This window comes from Trichechus manatus, unplaced genomic scaffold (genome assembly GCF_000243295.1).
Source record: "Trichechus manatus latirostris isolate Lorelei unplaced genomic scaffold, TriManLat1.0 scaffold00026, whole genome shotgun sequence".
NCBI lineage: Eukaryota > Metazoa > Chordata > Mammalia > Sirenia > Trichechidae > Trichechus > Trichechus manatus.
In genome coordinates this window covers 2,039,175-2,059,934 of record NW_004443962.1, presented here as the reverse complement: position 1 = coordinate 2,059,934, position 20,760 = coordinate 2,039,175, and the positions used below count along the sequence as shown (strand labels likewise).

The 20,760-nt window shown below is 41.3% G+C and overlaps 1 protein-coding gene across 1 annotated transcript in view; it reads left to right on the top strand.

The window, feature by feature from the left end:
- ATP13A4 (ATPase 13A4) overlaps positions 1–17,064 on the top strand; it is a 102,724-nt gene extending 85,660 nt beyond the window's left edge. The window contains 5 exon segments of the mRNA XM_023728673.1: positions 7,497–7,668; positions 8,394–8,587; positions 9,841–9,929; positions 13,021–13,101; positions 16,527–17,064. Of these exon segments, the coding sequence (XP_023584441.1) occupies positions 7,497–7,668; positions 8,394–8,587; positions 9,841–9,929; positions 13,021–13,101; positions 16,527–16,739 (749 nt within the window). The 3' untranslated portion in view covers positions 16,740–17,064.
- The last annotated feature ends 3,696 nt before the right edge of the window (positions 17,065–20,760 follow it).

Genomic DNA, 20,760 nt, shown 5'->3' with positions numbered 1-20,760 from the left:
CCTAGATTCAGCCTGTGGTCTAATGTTGTTTCTTCTCAGATCAAAAGACTCCCTTTAATAAGTCTTGTAAGTTTGGTTTGGTTTTTACATAGTCTCTTAATTTCTGTTTATCTGGAAATGACCTAATTTCACCATCATATCTGAACGAGAGTTTTGCAGGATATATTATTCTTGGTTGGCAATGTTTTTCTTTCAAGGTTTTATATATGTCATTCCATTGCCTTCTTGCCTGCATGATTTCTGCCAGATAATCTGAGCTTAGTCTTATTGTTTCTCCTCTGTATGTGCCTTTTTTTTTTCTTGAGCTGCTTTCAGGATTCTTTGTCTTTGCTTTTGGAGAGTGTGATTATGATATGCCTTGGTGATTTTCATTTGGGGTCTCTCCTATATGGGGTTTGTTGTGCTTCTTGGATGGTCAGCTTTTCATCTTTCATGGTGTTGGGGAACTTTTCTGTCAGCAATTCTTCAATGATCCTCTCTGTGTTTTCTGTTTTCTCCCTGTTCTGGAACTCCGATCACTCGCAGATTTTTGCTTTTGATTGTATTCAACATAATTCTCAGGGTTTCTTCATTTTTCTTTGTTCTTTTTTCTGATATTTCCTCAAACAGAGTTGTATCCAAGTGTTTGTCCTCAGTTACACTGAGCCTGTCTTCCATCGTTTCAAACCTGCTCCTCAGCCCTTCTATGACATTGTCCATTTCTGAAATCTTGTTGTTTATTTTTTGGATTTCTAGTTGTTGTTTTTGTATGATTTCTAGTTGTGAATTTATTTTAGCATTTTGTTCCTGTATTATTTGCCTGAATTCTTCCATTTTTTTGTCTTTATTTTCTATGAATTTGTCTGCCTTTTCCATGAATTTGTCTATTTTTTCCTCATTTTTGTCTGCTTTTTGCTTCAACTCTTGGATAATTCTGAACATTAGAGATTTGAATTCCCTATCAATTAGGCCTAGTGCCTTTTCTTCTACTGGAAGGTCATCTGGTGTTTTATTTTGGATGCCTACTGGAACCATCCTGTCCTTTTTTTGTATATGTTTTGATATTGTCTGCTTTCTTTGGGCATTCAGTGGTTATTTTCCTCATTTATTGATTGTAGATTTTTTTGTTTCTTCATGCTTTTTTGTTTTATTTGGTTATGTCTGAGCGGGTTGGCTGTGCGTTCTTTGTTGTTTGCTCATCTGTAGGCATGATACTTTTCACCTCCTTCTCCAATAGGCAGGGTCAGTCACTCAGGTATGGTACAGCAGGGCAGGTCCAGCTGAAGGGAGCTGCTGGGATAGGTTGTTTGTGGCATGTATTAGGGTCAACAGGGCGGACTGGGAATCAGTGTAGGGCAGGTTCTGATAGGTCATGCCTGTGCTGCTTGGGAGTGTGATGTTCAGTGCATGGTGCAGGTAGGTAGGAAGGAGGGAGGAGATTGTGATGTGTGGAGCTAAGATGGGTATGGGAAAGAGGAGAGAGATGAGAGAGAAACAGGAACCAAAAACATACACACGAACAAAAAAGAATGCTAAGTGAGCTTGCTATTGGAGTGGAGAGATGAGAGACTGAGAAATGGAGAAAAACTGAAAGAAAAAGAGTAAAAGAAAAAAATGAATAAATAAAAATTAGAGGAAAAAAAGAAAGAAAATCCTCCAGGGATCCCACTGGTGTGGCTGCTAGGACTGTGGAAGTTGCTCCTGGGCCGTGAAATACAGCTTGGCTAGAAGAGGTAGAGGTGTAACACAGCTCCAGGTATTCAGAAGACAGGAAGAGAAGGTAAGTATAGTGAGATAAGACACTAGAAATGAAGAAAGACAAAAAGGGAAAAAGAGAGAGAAGAAAGCAAAACAAAGAAACAAAAAGAACCAACCCCCCCCCCAAAAAAAAACCAAGAAAAGAGAAATGCCCGTAGGGATGTCACTGTGCATCTGCACAGAGTAAGGGAGTAGCTCCAAAGCCACGTACTACTGTCCGGTTAGAAGAGGCTCCCAAGCCGAGAAAAGAAAAAGAAAACAAACAAACAAAGAAATCAAAACAGAACAAATCAGAACAAACAAACAGACAAAAGCCCTGGGGGTTCCACCAGCGTGGCGGCACAGGCCAGGAAGTAGGTTCACAGTTGAGTCATGTTTCATAGCCTTTCAGAAAGAAGCAAAGATGGCACACAGAGTCAGGTATTTGAGAGAAATGAGGGGTAGGTGGTGAGAGGTAAGGAAGAAGTCTAATGAAGCAGAAAAAAGCACCAGCAGCCAACAGATGGCACTCAGGGAGCTGGCCAGTGCAGTCAGGTGGAATCCAAGCAACACCGGGGTGAAGTTTATGCTTCTCAGCCAAGAGACTGTGGCTGCAGGAAGCAGCGGAGGCCGAGTGGGAGTGAAGAAGCGTGGGGGTTGGGAAAGCATATATCGCTGGTTACCGGTTGTTCTGTCTCCTGCTGGAAGCTGTGTGAAGCTGCTTTCTCATACCTTCTGTTTGCTGATCTTCGATAGGAGTCCAACATGGCGGATCCATGCTGTATTAACTAATAGGGGACCTCTGCATGTATCTCCCCTGGATCTCTGTTCTTGGTCAGTTTCTTATTCCATTTGGTGCTTGGGTGAATTCTTTATCTCTTCATTTGATGCTTAAACTTTCAGGATTCACGTGTGACTCTGTTTGACTTAGTTTTTCAGATCTTTGCTGTGAAGGGACGGCATGGTGCTTCTGTCTATAGCACCATGTTGCCCGTAAGTCCCTATATAATATATATATATATTTATATGTTAGGTGCTGCAAACAGTTAAGCACTTGACTATAGTCATGCATCACTTCATGTCCATGATACGTTCTGTGAAATAAGACGTTACGTGATTTGGATGTTGTGCAAACACCATATTATGGATGAAATTCCTTTCAGGCATTAACTTCCAGAATAAGGCGGTTTCGTCCTTATTAAAAATTCGCTGGGGCAAATAACCTCCCTCTACAATTAGTTTACTCAGATTTCAACAAATTCTTCTGTTGCTTTCACATCAGCACTCAAAGACTCACCACTCACTTTCACGTTTATGCAGCGAAAAATGTTTAAAGCTCTTGAACCACCCAGAGCTGGCTGTAAACTCGATATTGTAGTCTGGTCCTACTTTTTCTTCAAGCGTCTTGAAAAGGCTTCGTGCCTTAGCAGTGATCGGCAATATGCTGAGAGGGATTAGCTTTTGTGTTTAGTTCTCAATCCCTGTCGTTACCAATTTCTACATATTTGATAGAGGTCCCTCTCACTTTTTTGTTAGCCTTATAGCTTTCAGTGGAGCTGATCCTTTAATAGCTTGGAGAATTTTTTCTTTGTTTTTGAGGAGTGGCATGATTGTTGAGTGCAAATGCCTAAATCCTCTATATCCCACTCTCCAATTGGGATTCCTGAACTCTGTTATAACTTTGTGGGACCACAGATGTATGTGCAGTTGACTGTTGACTGAACAGATGCTATGTGGCTCATGACTGTACTAGCAGACTAGTTGGTGGTTCAAACACACTCAGAGGTGCCTTGGAAGATATGTCTGGTGATTTGCTTCTGAATGATCACAGCCCTGAAAACCCCAAGTAACAATTCATGGGATCACCATGAGTCATAATCAACTTGACTACAACTAACAACAAAAGCATTATAAACTTTACCAAAATTAAGAATGTATTGTAAACAATTTGCAAATAATAATAAAGGACACCTGTTGCTGTCAAGTCGATTCCAACTCATAGCAACCCTATAGGACAGAGTGGAACTGCACCATAGTGTTTCCAAGGAGCAGCTGTTGAATTCTAAAAGGAGACACTACTCTTTATTGCAAATTCCATTTGGCCAATTGATTCTCACAGTATGCTTCCATTGAATTTTACCAAACTGTTATATCTATGGTCAACCTAAGATTGCAACTGATGACTGAATTAGTTCCAACATGAATGTTGGTTGATATTTTCCTTTACCTTAATGAGTACGAGAAAAGTAAAAACAACTAAGATTTATGTCAAAACTTCATTCTTTTATCAATGATGCAAACAAATTCTTTGCTGAATCAGGTATTAGTTCTTAAATGCTGGAAGAATATTTTCTTGATTTTTAAAATATTATCCATTATGTAATGGCTACAGATGTGACATAGCTTTAAATTTAATCTGCATTATTAACTTCAAGACCATTAATAATACTAAAATGTAGTAAGCAAATTAGGAAGTGATCAGTTCTGAGAATTCATTTCCTTTGTTTTTAATGTATTTACTTAATTGCAAGTTTATATAATTTATTTTTAATAATAGCTCTGCTTAGCTGACTTTCATATTTAACAATTGCCTCTTGCAAGCCAGTATGAACCAGCTGCAGCGACCACTGGTTGAGAGGGTAAGCACATTAAGAAGGTGCCAGTCTTTGACCGCCTCTGCTACATGCCTTGTGGGGTTGCTTTCACGCTGTGTCCTCTTACATCTTCTCATAATCCTAACAGCTATCATGCCAACACATCACTTTTAAAAAAATTGTTCAAAAGCTCTGCTTTTGGAGAATGTACTTAAGGGGAGCAACTGCTATCTACATTTCAGTTGCCACCTCATTGACACTGCTCTTGTCAAGTCCACCGATGACATCCTTGTGGCTGACAACAATGGCCACGTCTTTCTCTCTCCTCATTGTACTTGAGTCTCTCAACAGCACTAGCCTTCCTCAAAAGGTGTCTTTTCTTGGCTTTTGTGATACTACACTCCTGGATTATCTACCACTTCAATGAATACAGCTTCCCTATTTCCTAGAATGTTCCAAGGCTTATTCTTGGATTCTATTGTCTTTTCAATCTACACCAACCCCCTATATGATTTCGACAAGTCCTACGGCTTTAGTACTATCTGTATGCTGATGAGTCCCAAATTTATATCTCTAGCCTTGATCTGTGTCCTGGGCTGTGGAATTGTAACTACTCAAGATCTTCCTTTGGGTATTTAATAGGACTCAAACTTAACATGCCCAAACAGAACTCTTAATTCCACCAAATCTGTTTGTTGTTTCTCCAGTTCTATAAATCTCCAAATACTCAGGAAATTTAATAAATACTGAGGGCCTACTTTGTGCTACTTACTGTATTAGTCACTTGGAATACATCCGTGAACAAACAAAAACTTCTTCTCTCATGAAGCTTGTATTCTATTCAAATTGCACTATTCACCTCATTTCTCAAGACAAAGACCTGGAGTTATCTTCAACTTATCTATTTCTTCCACTCTTTACATCCAATACATACAGAATTCCTATTGACTCTACCTCCAAAACATAGTCTTGAATCTCTTCTCTACATCTCTAGTGTAGCCACTGTCACTAAGCAATGTCCCCACTTTCGTGGATTACTACAAGGACTTCATAACTTACCTTCTTGCTTCCATTCTTGCTGCCCACCCTCCATCCCATTCAGCTTCACACAAAAGTAAGGGAGTTGTCTTAAGAATGTAAATTTTATTATGTAATTCTCCTGCTTAAAATGCTCCAGTGGCTTCCCATTTCTGAGAGAATCCAAAGTCTTATATGATTTGGCTCCTGCTCATTTCTTAACTTCACCTCTAGCCACTTTGTCGCTCAATTGCTTGTTCCAGCCACACTGGTCCTTCCGTGGCTCCAGCAATGGCAAGCTTGTGGTCACCTCAGTGCCTTTGCATTTGCTATTCCTTTTACCTAGGATACTTTGCCCTCAGATCTTCATATGATTTTGACTTTTCCTTGTTATTCAGATCTCAGCTCAATATCAGTAACTCAGAAAGATCACTTTAAACAGTGACCAAGCCAATTATTCTCTACCGTACAACTCTGCTTTATTTTTTTCACCCAGAACTTTTCACAATCTAAAATTATGATATTCATTTATGTTTTTATTTGCTTTTTGCCTGTCTCCCCAGAGTGTGCACTTTAGAGAACAGGCACCTTGTCTGCCTTGATCCCTGCTGTATTTCCTATACTTCTAACAATGCCTGGCATATCAGAGGTCATTAAATATTTCTTAAGTAAATTGATTGAAAGAACCCCTTTAGACAGTCTTTACCGTGAACAGAGTTTTCCTTTGCACAGAGCCAATCTTTCTCTGTGTAACCTTCATGCATCTCAGCTCTGCCATTTGAGATGGCGCAGAATAGGCTGATTTTCCTCCCCAGGACAGTCCTTCAGATATTTGAGAACAGCTCTCATTCCTTCTGTGATTTTTCTCTTCTCCATAATGAGCATCTCCAGATTTTTCTCTATTTTTTGTTGAATAACTTGATTTTTTTTTGTTTTATGATTAATTAACGTGTGTCCATTATAAAAAGAAAATGGAAAACATTGCAATACATAACAGAAAAACAATCATCTTTATCTTACTACCCAGAGATAAGAAATTAAAGCATTTTGATATACAGGTGGTCTCTGACTTACCACATATTCGAGTTACAACGAACTGCACTTACGACCTTCTGGTTTTTTGTTTTTGGTACATCTTATTGTTGGTAATATATACTACATACAATGTTAAAATATATCTGTAAGTTTATATGTAATGTTTCCGACCCTCAAAGACCATTGGATTTATAAAGATACTGATGATAAAGGGCAATAACAATGAAAACTAAAAAAAAAAAAAGAGATTTGAATCCACCAGCTGCTCCACGGCAGAAAGATGTGGCAGTCTGCTTCTGTAGAGATTACAGTGTTGGAAACCATTTGGGGAAATTCTACTCTGTCCTGTAGGGTTGCTATGAGTCGGAATTGACTGGACAGCAATGGGTTTGGTTTTTTGGTTTTATATACATATATGTGTGTGTGTATATACATATGTGTGTGTATACGTGTGTGTGTGTGTCTGTGTGTGTGTGTATCTGGGTGGTGCAAACGGTTAAGCACTGGGTTACTGTCTGAAAAGTTGGTGGTTCGAATCCATCCAGAGGTGTATGGCAATCTACTTTCTAAAGATCACAGCTATGAAAACCCTATGGAGCCTTTCTACTCTGAAACACACGGGGTTGCTGTGAGTCAGAACTGACTTGAGGGCGACTGATAAATTTGCAAGTTTGATGGTAAATGACGCTGTGGTGAACATTGTTCCACATCTCTGATTTTAAGTTAGAATAAAAGTTTAGAAGTTTTAGAAGTGGAATAACTATCATAAGGTATGAACATTTTTCAGTCTTCTCATATTTATTGCCTAATTGCCCTGCAACGGCTTGCATCAACGTACATTCCTCCAAGCAGTGTACGAAAGTGTGCTTTTCATCACACCCTTATGTACAACTTAATAGTTTTTGCCCTTTTAAGAGGTAAAAAATGATTATCTTGTTGTTCTACATCATTTCTTTTAGGAATTCCTCATATGACTTGGGTTTGAATTCTTACATTGTTTTGTTCCCTTAATTTGTGATGCACTCCAGTTTGTCTGTTTCTTCACATGTGTGGGTCCAAGAAGTTGCCATCCTTTTGATGAAGAAGGAGATATTTTCCTGTCCCATAAACCAAAGCCTTGAATTTCTCTTGTAGTGAGTCTGAATGGTGCCTACTCCAAGCTGGTGCCTTTCAGACCCGCGGGACGGCTGATCTCCCCACCTCAGCTGCTCTCTGTGATCCTCAACGTCCTCCTCAGCCTGGCCATGCACATCGTGGGCTTTGTCCTGGTGCAGAGGCAGCCTTGGTATTCTGTGAAGATGCACAGGTACAACGCCAGCCCCAACACCAGCTTCTCACATTCTAATCTCTATAAAACACCATCTGGCCAATGTGAGGGGAGGCAAATGGTTCTTCATTCTGCCAAAGGCTTTGGCTTCCTTAGTCCCATGAGCAAGTTTCCAGTGACCTCCCCTCTTCTCTATAGCAGGTTGATGGTATCATTCATTGGCACTTGTCTTCACCCGGTTTGAACGATAGTCATTTGTGGTCATCTTTTATATCTCTGGTGACCATGCATTATCATTTGCTTGGGCAGCCTCAATTTAAACTTGATGTCCTGAAATTAAAAGTCTTTCTCTTCCACTTTCAAAACTGTCCCTGTTAGATGATAAATTATACAGTCACCCTACTTACATGTTATCAGAGAGATTAAGCCACTTGAGGGTAAAATCATGGCTTAATCATATCTTTTTCTACCAGAAAACTTTAATAGGTGCATAACAATTTGTCCAATAAGTGACTGAATTAGTCTGTCCATCTGTCCATCCGTCCATCCATCCATCCATCCATCCATTCATCCACCTAAAATACAGACCTATACGTGCTGCTTTCTTTCTCTTTATTTTTTGGTATATTCTTTTCCAATATTTAGGCAATAATATAAGCATTTAGTGTCTGCTCTGGACATGGTCTAGAATGGTGTAATATAGATATAAATGCTCCAAAAGGGACTGTCATCTTACTTCATTTGCTTCTTTGGTTTCCTTTTAGTGCCTGCACAGTGAAAAATGAAAGCATCTCAAAGTTAACCGTTTCTCCAACTGCTCCAGAAAAAATTGAAAGTAATAGTGCCATCATGAGCTTTGAGAACACTACTGTATGGTTCTTGGGAACGATCAACTGTATCATGGTGGCTGTTATATTCTCTAAAGGAAAGCCTTTTAGGCAGCCCACCTATAAAAACTGTGAGTACTGGGTCAGAGGTGAGAGGTCGTCAAAGAGGAGAACAGACTTGCCTAGGTCACTCAGGGAGCAGCTACAGAGTCTGCTCAGCTCTGGGATCTCTTCACTCCCACGCCAATGCTCTGTCATATACACTGTGCAGCCTTGTTCTCAGCGTCCTTTGCATCTTCCTGAAAAGCTTTATACAGCATCAGGGCTTCATCTTCCACCTATTCCCTTCACCAATTTTTCTCTAGGTGACTTTTCATGTGGATACTCCAAATTGGGAAGACCCATTTATTTCTCTACTTGTCAGTACTTGTCAAAATGTAGAGGAGGCAGGGAAGAGTCACAGCACTCTGTTGGAATTCGTCTCCTGCTATGGTCAGGATGGCATTTTATGGTTCCCAGGCTGGGAGTGGATTCAGCCTGGAGCAGCCTCGAGAACTGTGGAGACTCTTAGCCAAAGTACCTCCTTGCATTCTGGGGTTGGGAATTGTATTTGGTGGGGAGGTATGTGACGTGGTTGGCCTAAGGAGCATTTATTTGCATACCATAACTACCCCTCCAATTGCGAAAATGCAGAAGCAAAAGTTGAAGAATCAATATCCTCATAAAGATGTGTTTGTTCCAAGAAATTTGTTTTGTCCTTCTCCTTGGGATGAGGAAGCAGGCAAATGCTGACCTCTACATGATTTGCCATTAAAAAATTATTGATTTACAGCCCTCATTTTTTTTTTTTTCCAGAAAGGGATTTGAGGCAGCTGGCTTGCATTAAAGAGTCTCAGATACTTGCATGCCTTCAATGCATATTTTGAAAATACATTTTGTTAATAAATGGAGCCCTGTTGGTGCAGTGGTTAAGAGCCATAGCTGCTAACCCAAAGGTCGGCAGTTCAAATCCACCAGCAGCTCCTTGGAAACCCTACAGGGCAGTTCTACTCTGTCGTATAGGGTCTCTAGGAGTTGGATTTGACTCAATGGCAACGGGTTGAGTTTTTTTGTTGTAGTTGTTTACCTAATAAATATTTTTCGGTTATACTAATTTAAACTTACAATATGCATGTGAAAATTTCCACTTGCCTCAAGGACATGCACAGAAGTTGTAGAGGTGAGACCCATTGCATAGAAATGAGTACTTTCCATCTATTATGCTGTGTTTGGATGTAGAAATCAAGTAAATGTAATCAGTGTTAATCTAGAATATGTCTATCAATAGATGTGACATTCTGTACTCTGATTTTTGAAAATGATAGTTGTGTCCTTCTTTCCTCAGATATATTTGTCCTTGTGCTGATCGTACAGTTGGGTGTGTGTCTGTTCATTCTATTTGCTGATATTCCAGAATTATACAGGCGTTTGGATGTAAGTAGTGTCAACGGGATTGATGATGTTTTATGGTTATCTAACACTTTGACTTCAGAAAGCAGGTCACAATTGCAATTGACTGGAATTCTTGACACCAGTTATTCTTCTGGGATATCCGAGTTGAAAAGCATGCTAGACTTATCCATATTTTTTTGTTTAAGCTGGTCAGGAAATAAAATTCAGTCTAGTCTTGATTTCCTGAGACTAGAGGCACTCTTTCAAAAGTATTGAACATTTTTTTCCTTTAAAAGATCCTTGTAAGATTGGAAAGTCTATTTATATATTTTGTCTTTCAAATATGAGGGAATTTTACCCCTAAATGCTTGTTTTGAAGTTGTTTAAAACAGTTTTACCTAGAACAGTTCTTCTGTTAATTCTCAAATCTGTATTTACATCTTTTGTTCGCTTCTTTAAAAATGTGTTTTTTATATGCTCAGACTTAATGTCTGCAAAACTTACCTTCAAATAGCCATACTTTACCTCGTGACCTCTCTCACATTTTATAATACTGAGACAACTTTGAAATCCTGCAAGATACAGAAAATTTACATATTCAAGCAAGTGGAAAACACATACTGTGTTTCTCTAAACTATCCTACTTTTGAACCACTGCTAAATGTCCTTGGGAATCTGTGGGTGGTACAAACGGTTAACATGGGCCAGGGGTTTGAATCTACCCAGAGCCACCTCAAAAGAGTTGCCTGGAGATCTACTTCCGAAAAATCAACCACCGAAGACCCTAATGAGCACAGTTCTGCTCTGACACACATTAGTTGCCATGAATTGGAATCAACTTGATGACAACCGGTTACTGGTTAAATGTCCTTTACACCAATAAATAGAATACAGAAGAGATGAAAGGAATTTTTTTTTAACTCAGTACTTTGTATACCCCTTTGCCTCTTCACCTCAAACAGCATTTTCATGAGGGTCAAGATCATATCTTATTCTTGTGTTACCAGTGTTTTGCATGGTGAATGGCACATAATGGTGAATGACTGACTAATCATCGTTCCTAACGTAGACGCACACTTAGCATGCACAGCACATTCCAAAGCAGCAATACCTTGACAGAACCCATGGTGACTTTTGACGTATGTTATGGATTGAACTGCATCCCCCAAAAGTGTGTGTCAACTTGGCTAGGCCATGATTCCCAGTATTGTGTGGCTGTCCACCGTTTCATGATTTGATGTGACTATCCCATGTGTTGTAAATCTTACCCTCTATAATGTTAATGAGGCAGGATTAGAGGCAGTTATGTTAATGAGGCAGGACTCAATCTACAGGATTAAGTTGTATCTTGAGTCAATCTCTTTTGAGATATAAAAGAGAGAATTGAACAGAGAGGAGAGGGTAGGATGCCACCAAGAAAGAAGTGCTGGGAGCAAAGCATATCCTTTGAACCCGAGGTCCCTGTGCGGAGAAGGTCCTAGACCAGGGGAAGATTGATGACAAGGACCTTCCTCCAGAGCCTAGTGGTTAAGCATTTGGCTGCTAACCAAAAAGCCGGCAGTTCAAATCCACCAGTCATTCCTTGGAAACCCTATAGGCAGTTATACTCTGTCCTACAGGGTCTCTGTGAATCGGAATCGACTCGACCGCAACGGGAACAGGATACACAAGTACATGTATTTCTTTATATCTATAGTCTTCCCCCACATTTTTAACAAAACATAGCACTGTGTGTACAGCTGCACAGGTTGTGTTGTCCACAAGGGTGCTTGCCAAAGGAGCAGGTGGGGCTGAAATCAAGCTTGCCACTACTTGTCTCTTTCCCCACTTCCTCTGCACCCTCCCAACCCCTTCCTCAGGCCTAGCACAGTGCGTGGTGCATACGAATGTTTGATGGATGGATGAATGAATGGATGAACAAATAAAACGAATCCAAGTACATTCTATCGTACTCAACGCTGCCTCTTAGATGGCCTCATACACTGGTGGGAGTGAAAACTGGTACAACTCTATGGAGGGCAATAGCTATCAAAATTAAAGATGCAAATCAATTTCTAGGAATTTATCCTTGAAGATATGATCGTACATGGATGAAATGATATGTTTACAAGGTTATTTACTATAGCTTTTTTTATAACAGTAAAAAGTCGGAAACATCACAAATGTCAATCAGTAGGGGACATCACACATACATTATGGTATATATACACAATAAGGTACCATACTCGTGTACTGTGTTCCCCCTGAGGCCACACTGCCCATAGGCTACCCTCAGCCAATAACTGAGACCAGCAGGGATTCTAATCAGGCTCAATCCTGTGAGACACCAGACTCCTCTGATGATCAACTTGCGCTCAACTTTCTGAGAACTGTGCTGCAGTCTGAGACTCTAGGCATACAGCCTGCTTCCTTCCCTCTCTCCCTCACAAGGCTCAGACTCACATCACAGTGTGATGACTCTCCCTACCTCTTCTGACCTCCTACACTTCTTCTCCTGCAAACATTTCTCCCAATAAGCCTCTTGCATGCCTCTTGCACGCCTTGACATCTACATCTCAGAAGACCTGAACAATGCAATATTGTTCTTAGTTACCATTGAGTCAGCTCTGATTCATGGTGACCTTATGTGTAACAGTCATGCTTCACCTTCATGATTGCTGTTATTTTGAGTTATCGGACAATGTTCTGTTGTGATCCATATGGTTTTCATTAGCTAAGTTTTGGAAGTAGATCCCCAGGCCTTTCTTCCTAGCCTGTCTTAGTCTGGAAGCTCTGCTGAAACCTGTCCACCATGGGTGACTCTGCTGGTATTTGAAATATCAGCGCCATGGTAACATGCAAGCCACCATACTACAACAAACTGACAGACTCAATGACAGAGCTCGGCTGAGGAAAGATGTGGCGCCAGAGAAAAGAGCAACAGGGTCTAATGTGGAGATTTAACTTGTATACCCGCAGAGCCTCCTGGGAATAAAGCTATATTCTTGTGTTGTTATTATTGTTAAGTGCCGTCGAGTATATGTTTCTGTATGTTATATACATGTTTTATAACCTATGAAAATGTACACTATGAAAACGTGAACATCTTTCCAGTGTATATTTTTCTTCACACTACTTCTTTGTCTCTCTCCAGCTGCTGTGCACCCCTGTCCTGTGGAGGGTCTACATTGTCATTATGCTCGGCTCCAATTTCTTTGTGTCCCTTGTTGTGGAGGTAAGTGCTCTCAGACTGCTGATCACGCTGGAGTAGGGGTTGGGTGGGCAGGGGTAACCAGCTTTAGCTGACAAGGGTTTAACAGTGCAAAGAGCTCCCTTCCTTCACAACATGAGCAATTTTCTCTGAGGAGTTCCAAGCAAGGCTTTAGTTTTCCCATCTGTAAAGCAGGCCTGGGGAGAATGAATTAAATGATCTCTCCTGTTCCTTTATAAAATCCCCAAAATGAGACCCAACTCATGTTATTTTTTAAAATTGAGATATGGTTCATATGCTACAACATCCACCCTTTTAAAGTGTAGAGTTCAGTGGTTTGTAGTATATTCACTGAGTTGTGCAACCATCACCACGATCTAATTCCAGAGCATGTTCCAAAACCAAATCCATTGTCATCTAGTCGATTCTGACTCGTAGCAACCCTAAAGGACAGAGTAGATCTGCCCCATAGGGTTTCTAAGGAGCAATTGGTGGATTTTAACTGCTAACCAGCCAAGCTCTTAACTACTGTGTCACCAGGGCTCCAAGGCATGTTCATCACCATAAAAAGAAATTCCATCCTCATTCCCTTCTCCCCAATCTCCTGGCGACCACTAATCAACTTTTTGTCACTATAATTTGCCTATTCTCAGCATTTCATATAAACTGAATTGTACACTGTTTGGCCATTTGTGTCTGGCTTCTTTCACATAGCAACTTCAGCATTTTTATTTTACAGAAATGAGATTCATAGTGAGCTTTCCCTACATTTAGTCTTCAGCTTCCGTTTGCTCCATTTTCTCAGTAGTATGAGGTTGTTCTCTCCCTTTCTTTCTCAGTGGTGTGAGACCCAATCTGCATTCTTTAAAGCTCATTGTTGGGCAGGGGGCATCCCTGCAAAGGCATTTATGAAGAAGTAGAACTGAGATACAGGATTCCATCTGTCCTTATTGCCTCTCTCAGTTACAAACCCAGGGTGGTACCAGCAAAGGGGGTACCCATGATAGGCTGTGAGCACCTAGAGCCTGACCACCCTGCAGTATTCTGTATGTGGTAGCTCAGTGAAGCTTCCTCACTAAGTAGGTTAAAGGCTGCCTAGGAGCTGGCGGTAGACTAGGACATAGAGTTAGGGTGCTGAAGATGGTTTCAGGGTTGGGTTAGCAACTCAACAGTGTCATTAAGTATCCCAGTTCTTTAACCTTTCTGTCCCTTCATTCTTAGATGTTAGCCTTTCATGTTTGTGCTTGTTGCTTAGGTCACGAGATAGCTCCCACATAGCTGGGCACTGTATCTGTTTTTAGTGCAGAGAGAAAAGGGGAGGTCCCTTGAGTCTGAACCTTTTGTCAGGAAGCAAAAGAATTTCCTGCAGTCCACCAGCAGGCTTCCTCTTATGCTTCATTGGTTAGAACTGGGTCTTAGGGCCTCCCTGAGTAGGAAGGGGTTCTACGCTAGGAGGATAAGAATGTCAGGTGCATGAAGCTCACAATATACAGGGAGAAAGGACAAATTATGTAGTTATTTGTGTATGCATTTCTTCTCTCTTCTGCCATAAACTATGCTGGCAAGAACTGATCTCAGTAGCTATAGCACCTAAAACCCTGCTTTATTCCAGTAGGAACTGGGTAAAGGTTTATTCGATTATTAAATTTAAGAATGACTCTGCTAAGCCCCAGCAGAGAGAAAGGGTATAATTTGATGTTCATGAAAGATGAAGCTGCTCCTTTATTTCTCGTGTTGAGTGAGAAATAGAACAGCCCTCGTGGATGTTTAGTGTGGGTTCCTAGCAGCTTCCAAAAGGAGACACAACATGTCAGAGTACCAGTTCCCACTCTGTGCTCTACCCCTGCAGGTGACCAGAACAGTCTCCAGAAGTTGGGAGTTACCTTTTTCCCTGCTATCACCAGGCTCTCAGGGATAAACCGAAACTCTGAGTCTTTAGTGAAGGTAGTTGCAATGGACACATACATTTCCTGCCTCATGGAGTGAGCCTAGCAGAGTGGCTAAAGACCCCAGACTAGCTTGGTTGTAGCAAGATGTTTTCCTCAGGTGACTCAGGGTTGTCAGCAGATTCCAAGGATGCCTGGGATGGGCCATGCCTTATCCAGTTCTAAGGAGAAAGAGTAGTCTTTGTTAATTAAGGAGGACACAACACCTTGCTGTGGGAAAATAGAATAACAGGTTTGGCTAGGTAAGCCCCAAGGTTTGCGAGATGCTGATGAGATGGTTGTATGGGGCTTGAATAGCTTGCCAGCTTATGGTTACTTATCAGAGGAAAGATTTAGCCTAGCTGTTCTTCATCATTTTCGTGAGCAGTGGGACTCAAATCTCAAAGACTACTGTCTCTGACAAAGTTCCTTGTAGACTCCCACAGAATTAACTCTTACAATTTAGAAAAATAACTCATGGGCTCCAAAACAAGCTGTAATTCTGTAAGACAGCTTAGTTCCTCATGGTTTTTCTTAGTTTCTTTCATGCTAATTTGTAAGATGGTCAACCTTTGTGACCAAATATGATAAAAATGAAACCGATAACCCCCAGGCACTCTATATTGTAGGTTATATCTTGGGTCCTGTTCGAGGCTTAGCCTAACTCAGGAAATAAAATGGCAGTCAAAAATGTTCTCAAAGACACATGCCTTTTGCAGTCTTAAAAAAAGGCATTGCAATGAAATATTTGCAGGTGAAGGCTAGAGACATATGTGATTGCCTTGAATCAGGCCACAGTGCACAGCCATTTGGTAAATGAGTAGTTTAGACAGGTAGGGAGAGGAAGGAAGAAGGCTATACCATACCGTGGCCTGCATTGTAAGGTGGGCAATATAATCCATACTACGAATGTAAGAGGAAGGAATTATTACTTCTAAATCACTAAGGCTTAGAAAGGGTGATTAATTTGCCTATAGTAGGAGTCAGAGCTGAAACTTGAGTCCAGATTTGTCCAACTCCAAGACTGTGGCCTACATTCCAATTTCATCCACCTATGTTCATGATTATGCAGAGATGTACCAGGGTGTACCAAAGCCCCAGTATACCCATAGCACATCTTACTATAGGGTCAGTTTTATTTAGTGCTAATAATTTTAATTGTCATTTTACGTTAAATCAAATACAGATATGGTATGGAGTGGAATGCAAAATTTGAATGATTTTCAATGTAATTTAAATATGAGACTCAAATTCATCTTTGAGGTAGGCCTCTTCAAACTCTGTCCCTAGATTCTTGAATCTGTGTGCCTTGCTTTTCTTCTAGAAGGGCTATTGAAGTGAAAAAGTTTGAGAAGCTGAGAGCTACCCCATGAAACCACTTTGGTTTTGGCCAGGGCTCAAGTTCTTTGTCAAGCTGGATTTAGACAGCTGATGCAGTAGTGGCTCATCGTGGTCTATGGGGGGTGGGCATAGCCTGGAAATCCTTGACCTCTAATTGTAGAGAGTAACCCTTTTATTTTGCAGGAGACCATTATTGAAAACCGAGCTCTATGGATGGTAATCAAAAGGTGTTTCGGCTATCAATCAAAAAGCCAGTATCGGATATGGCAGAGGGCCTTGGCAAAGGACCCCAGTTGGCCCCCATTAAACCAGACCTTCTACTGTGACCTGCCAGGGTGTGACAGGGGAGTATCTTACAGCAATCCAGTGTTTGAGAGCAATGAAGAACAACTATGAAGGAAATGTGATATCTGAAGCTGATAGAACAGAGAAACAATGACAAAAGGGACCAATTTCAGTGATTTTTAAGCAATGAGATTCTTAGGATATCAGCTGGAGTTTGGGGTATACCTATCAAATAACGGTGAAAAATTAAAGTGTGTTTGATAAGATGCTTTCTACAGGCAGAACATTGCCCCGGCACAGTGCTTTCCTTTTGCTTCTGAAAGTATTGGGAATGTTCAGTGAATCATGAATGGGCCAAGGATGACAGAGTTTGGGGGATAAAAAAGAAGGATAATATGCATTTTTTCTCCTTAGGATATAGATATTTTTTTCTTTATGGGTTGAGGGGAAGTAGCATTATGTATACTCATAGAATTGTAATATGTCAAAGATTATTTTTGAAACTTTATTGATGGAAAAACTAATGCATGGGAGCCATCCCACCAATCTTCACTGCCTGGTTTCCTTGTGTTTGTAGAACTTTGTGAATTTGAGGCTTTTCCTTCTACTTCTGGCCTTCCCCTATGTATTAGTCAGGATAGGCTAGGAGTATGCTGCAATAGCAAACAACCCCCATATCTCAGTGGTTTCACACACAAGAGCTTATTTCTTGGCCCACTATGAGAATAGCTGTCCTTATAGTGGTGACTGCTCCAATCTGATGGTTGTGCGGATTCAACACAAGGGCTTCATATTTACTGTGGCCAGGAAGGGAAGAGACTGGGGATCACACAGGGCTTTCACTGCCTCACCTCCAAAGTGGCACACATTGCTTTTACACATCAATTCTCATTAGCCAAGGATTTGGCAAACAAGCTGCAAAGTCTCCAGTATTCAGGGTTGGCTTCATGAGTGGGCATCATATGCAGTCACATGGGGCCCTGTGCTCAGAGGTTTAATGCTCTGCTGTCACCATCTTGAAATTCTCAATTTTTGAACTAGGGACCCCACATTTTCATTTTGCACTGGGCCTCATGAGTTATGTAGTCAGTCGGGCCTGTATTCCTAGGGAAGAAAGGGAAGCATATTGGGGCATAATGTTGTCTGTGAAACTCTACCTCTCCCAACCCTATGAACTTCTGCCATGTTTTAGGAACCTCTCATATCACATACTCAACTCTAGCAGCTATCCACTTCTCTGCTCTATTAATTTTGAGGAACGTTAGTCGCGTGCTACAACCTTACATGTCATCATCAATGGAAGTCCTCATACAACCTATGCATTTCTTAAGTTTGAGGCTTCAGGGTCCAGAAAACTAAATTTCTCCTTTGTTTTAACACTACTACAATTTGGTCATATTGGTTTAATTCAACATAGCACAAGTCCAGTTTTCTGTTAGCGCAACAGACAACAGATTGTAGGAGAATGTGCACAAACAACATTTTAAAGCAAAAGCAAGATTTTCATTGTGAACATGAAATCCTAAATGCATGCTCTGAGCGGTGGGGTGAATGTCTTGGCCCAGGCTGGCTTTGCTACATCTGCCAGCATTCCCTTCCCTGGCAGAGCTCTTGAGCATGGTTGGTGGGTCTGTGACTGCAGATAATTCTGGGAATGTGGTGTTTCCCAGCCACGAGGGCAGTTTGTTGCTTACAGTTTTAGAATAGGGCATGGAGTCATTTCAGTGTTCCAAAGATGCAGAATCATTGTCTTCTTTGGTACAGAAAGAAGTGTCTCCTTTTACAATGTCAGCCGCAGCAATGACATGATGGCTCCTAATGTCTTGTTCTAAAGATAATTGTTTTTTGTTTCTTTCGTTTTTCTCTTGTTTTCCAAAAGGTGAGGGGTAGGGGCGAGTCGGAGATAGTCTACAACCTCATTATGAGCAGCAACAGTGTGCACAGTTCATATTTATAAGAGCCCCTTACAAAGTGCTTTCACTTCCGCCAGCTCATTTGAATTGCACAGTTCTCCTGTAAGTCAATAAAGGACTTATCATCCCTGACATATAATGGGAAAACTGAGATTCAGGAGGAGAAGAGCAGATCCAGCCTCAAACACAGATCTTTCCAGCAAACCTTATATTGCTTCCAAATACCTCTTAATGATGAAGCTGCAGTAGGGCAAGCTGTTCCTGTTTGGTCTCACAGGCAAGCAGAGAATGGGTTTCTCATATGCCAGGTGGAAGGAGGCAACCTTCTGTTCAGGTGAATGCCAGGTGCCTTGCCAGGCCTGGGCTAAGTGTGTTGAAAAAACCAGTACAAGACAAAAAGCAAATGTGTGTTTTTCATTCTGACTCTGAGTTGCTCTTGCCTTGGTCCTAGGTGAATCCATCCTTAGCAACCTAGAAGCAATTGGCGTGGCTGTGGGTGGAAGACCTGGTTCCCCACTAGCCAAGCAACACTAAAATCTCTGCCAAAAGGGCCTCATTTTGAAGACTGTACTTGGAATTAACTACATCTTAGAGTCTGCAAGCTAAGGAACAGGGAGTGCTTAGCCTGGATAAAAGAAGAGCTGGGGAACTGTGAGAGCTGTATTCAGTATTTGAAAGGTTATCATGGGAAAGAAGAATCTGACTGTGCTGGGTGGCACAAGAAAGCAACATCAGGACCAGTGAGTAAAGGTCACGGCGAAAACAACTTCAGGATAGCATGAAGACCACGGGTGGAAGAGGAAGCAGATGGCCTCAAGAGGTATGCACTCTGTGGCAGTGGAGAGTTTGAGTGGATAGTCAAAGACCAATTATAGGAGAAAGTCAAGTATCAAAGGAAACTCAATCACCTGCAAGCTCTTTCTCAGGCTCGATGTGCCCAGTGTCCCTGTCTTATGTTGTGGTATGAAACACTCACTACTTGGGCCCATACAGGATATCACACTGACGCTCCTGGGAGAGGGGGACGCGGAAGGATATAGTGGGGGGGGGGGCGGTGAGGATTTCCCCGGCCCTGTAATATCTCCCTGGATGGACGTACAGACTTAGCTGCTCTGTACCTTGGAAGGTGGCTCCTGATGAGGATAAGAACCTAGAAGAAAAGGTGGATAAGCGAGGCGTCCTGACTTCCAATTAACAGCTGAAGGGGTACTATTAATATGTGTATTAGAGTGAGGTGTTTGAAAAATTTGAATAAAGAACATAGGAGAAAGCCCCAAACCCTAAGACAGAGCTACCTGCTACCAATATGCTTTCCTGCCCAGGACTTGGAGGAGAAAAGGACACAGCCACAATTCTGATCATTTGAGACGACCCCTGTATGTTTACCCCAAGGTACTCAGCTCTTACTTGCAAAGAAGCAGCCTGACTCTAGGCTCCCCTCCCTCAATATGTAATGATCTGAGTATGGAAACCTGTCGATGCCATCTGTGTCCTTATGTGTGCATGGGAGTATACAGGTGCACCCTTGCAGGTGTAATGGCTGGAGAAAGAGATTATTTATTCAGAGCCTTGTATTTGGTTTATGCTGTAATAAATTATTCTGTATAAAAGAAGCAAGTAAAATCTATACTCCTGTTGGTCTACAATTGATCTCGCTTTCTGAGTCTTTCCCTGGTTGATAAAATGGGGGTGGTCTATTCCAATAATGTGGAAGCAAAGCAATATCTTTGCAAAGTTTCTCACATCTCCTAACACCACAGATACTATTATTCTTTGCTTTACACACAGTGCATGACCACTTACACAATGTTTTCATACTCATTCTCTCGTTTAAGCCTCATGACATGACAGTCTTAGGAGGAGGGCAGGGCAAGGATTATTATCCTCATTCTTTTGCTGACGTACCCGAGACTTCAAGAGGCTCAGCAGCTTGTCCGAGGACGCACGGCTGGTGAGTAGAGGAGCTAGATTCAGATGCAGGTTCTCTGCAACCTCATTCTTCCACGCTGTTTCCCCCTGGCCGAAAAGTTTGCGACACTGTAAAAAGGAAAAAAACTCAAGCAAGGCAACTGTGCGATGCAATTGCCACCATGAATATAATTCCCTCCAGAAAGAGTTTAGTTTCTCGTGGAAGTTGTCTTGAACCTGACCATCAGTCACAGAAAACGTCACCTCCCACAGCTAGGAGAGTAAAAGCACAAAACCAGAGCCCTCTGAAT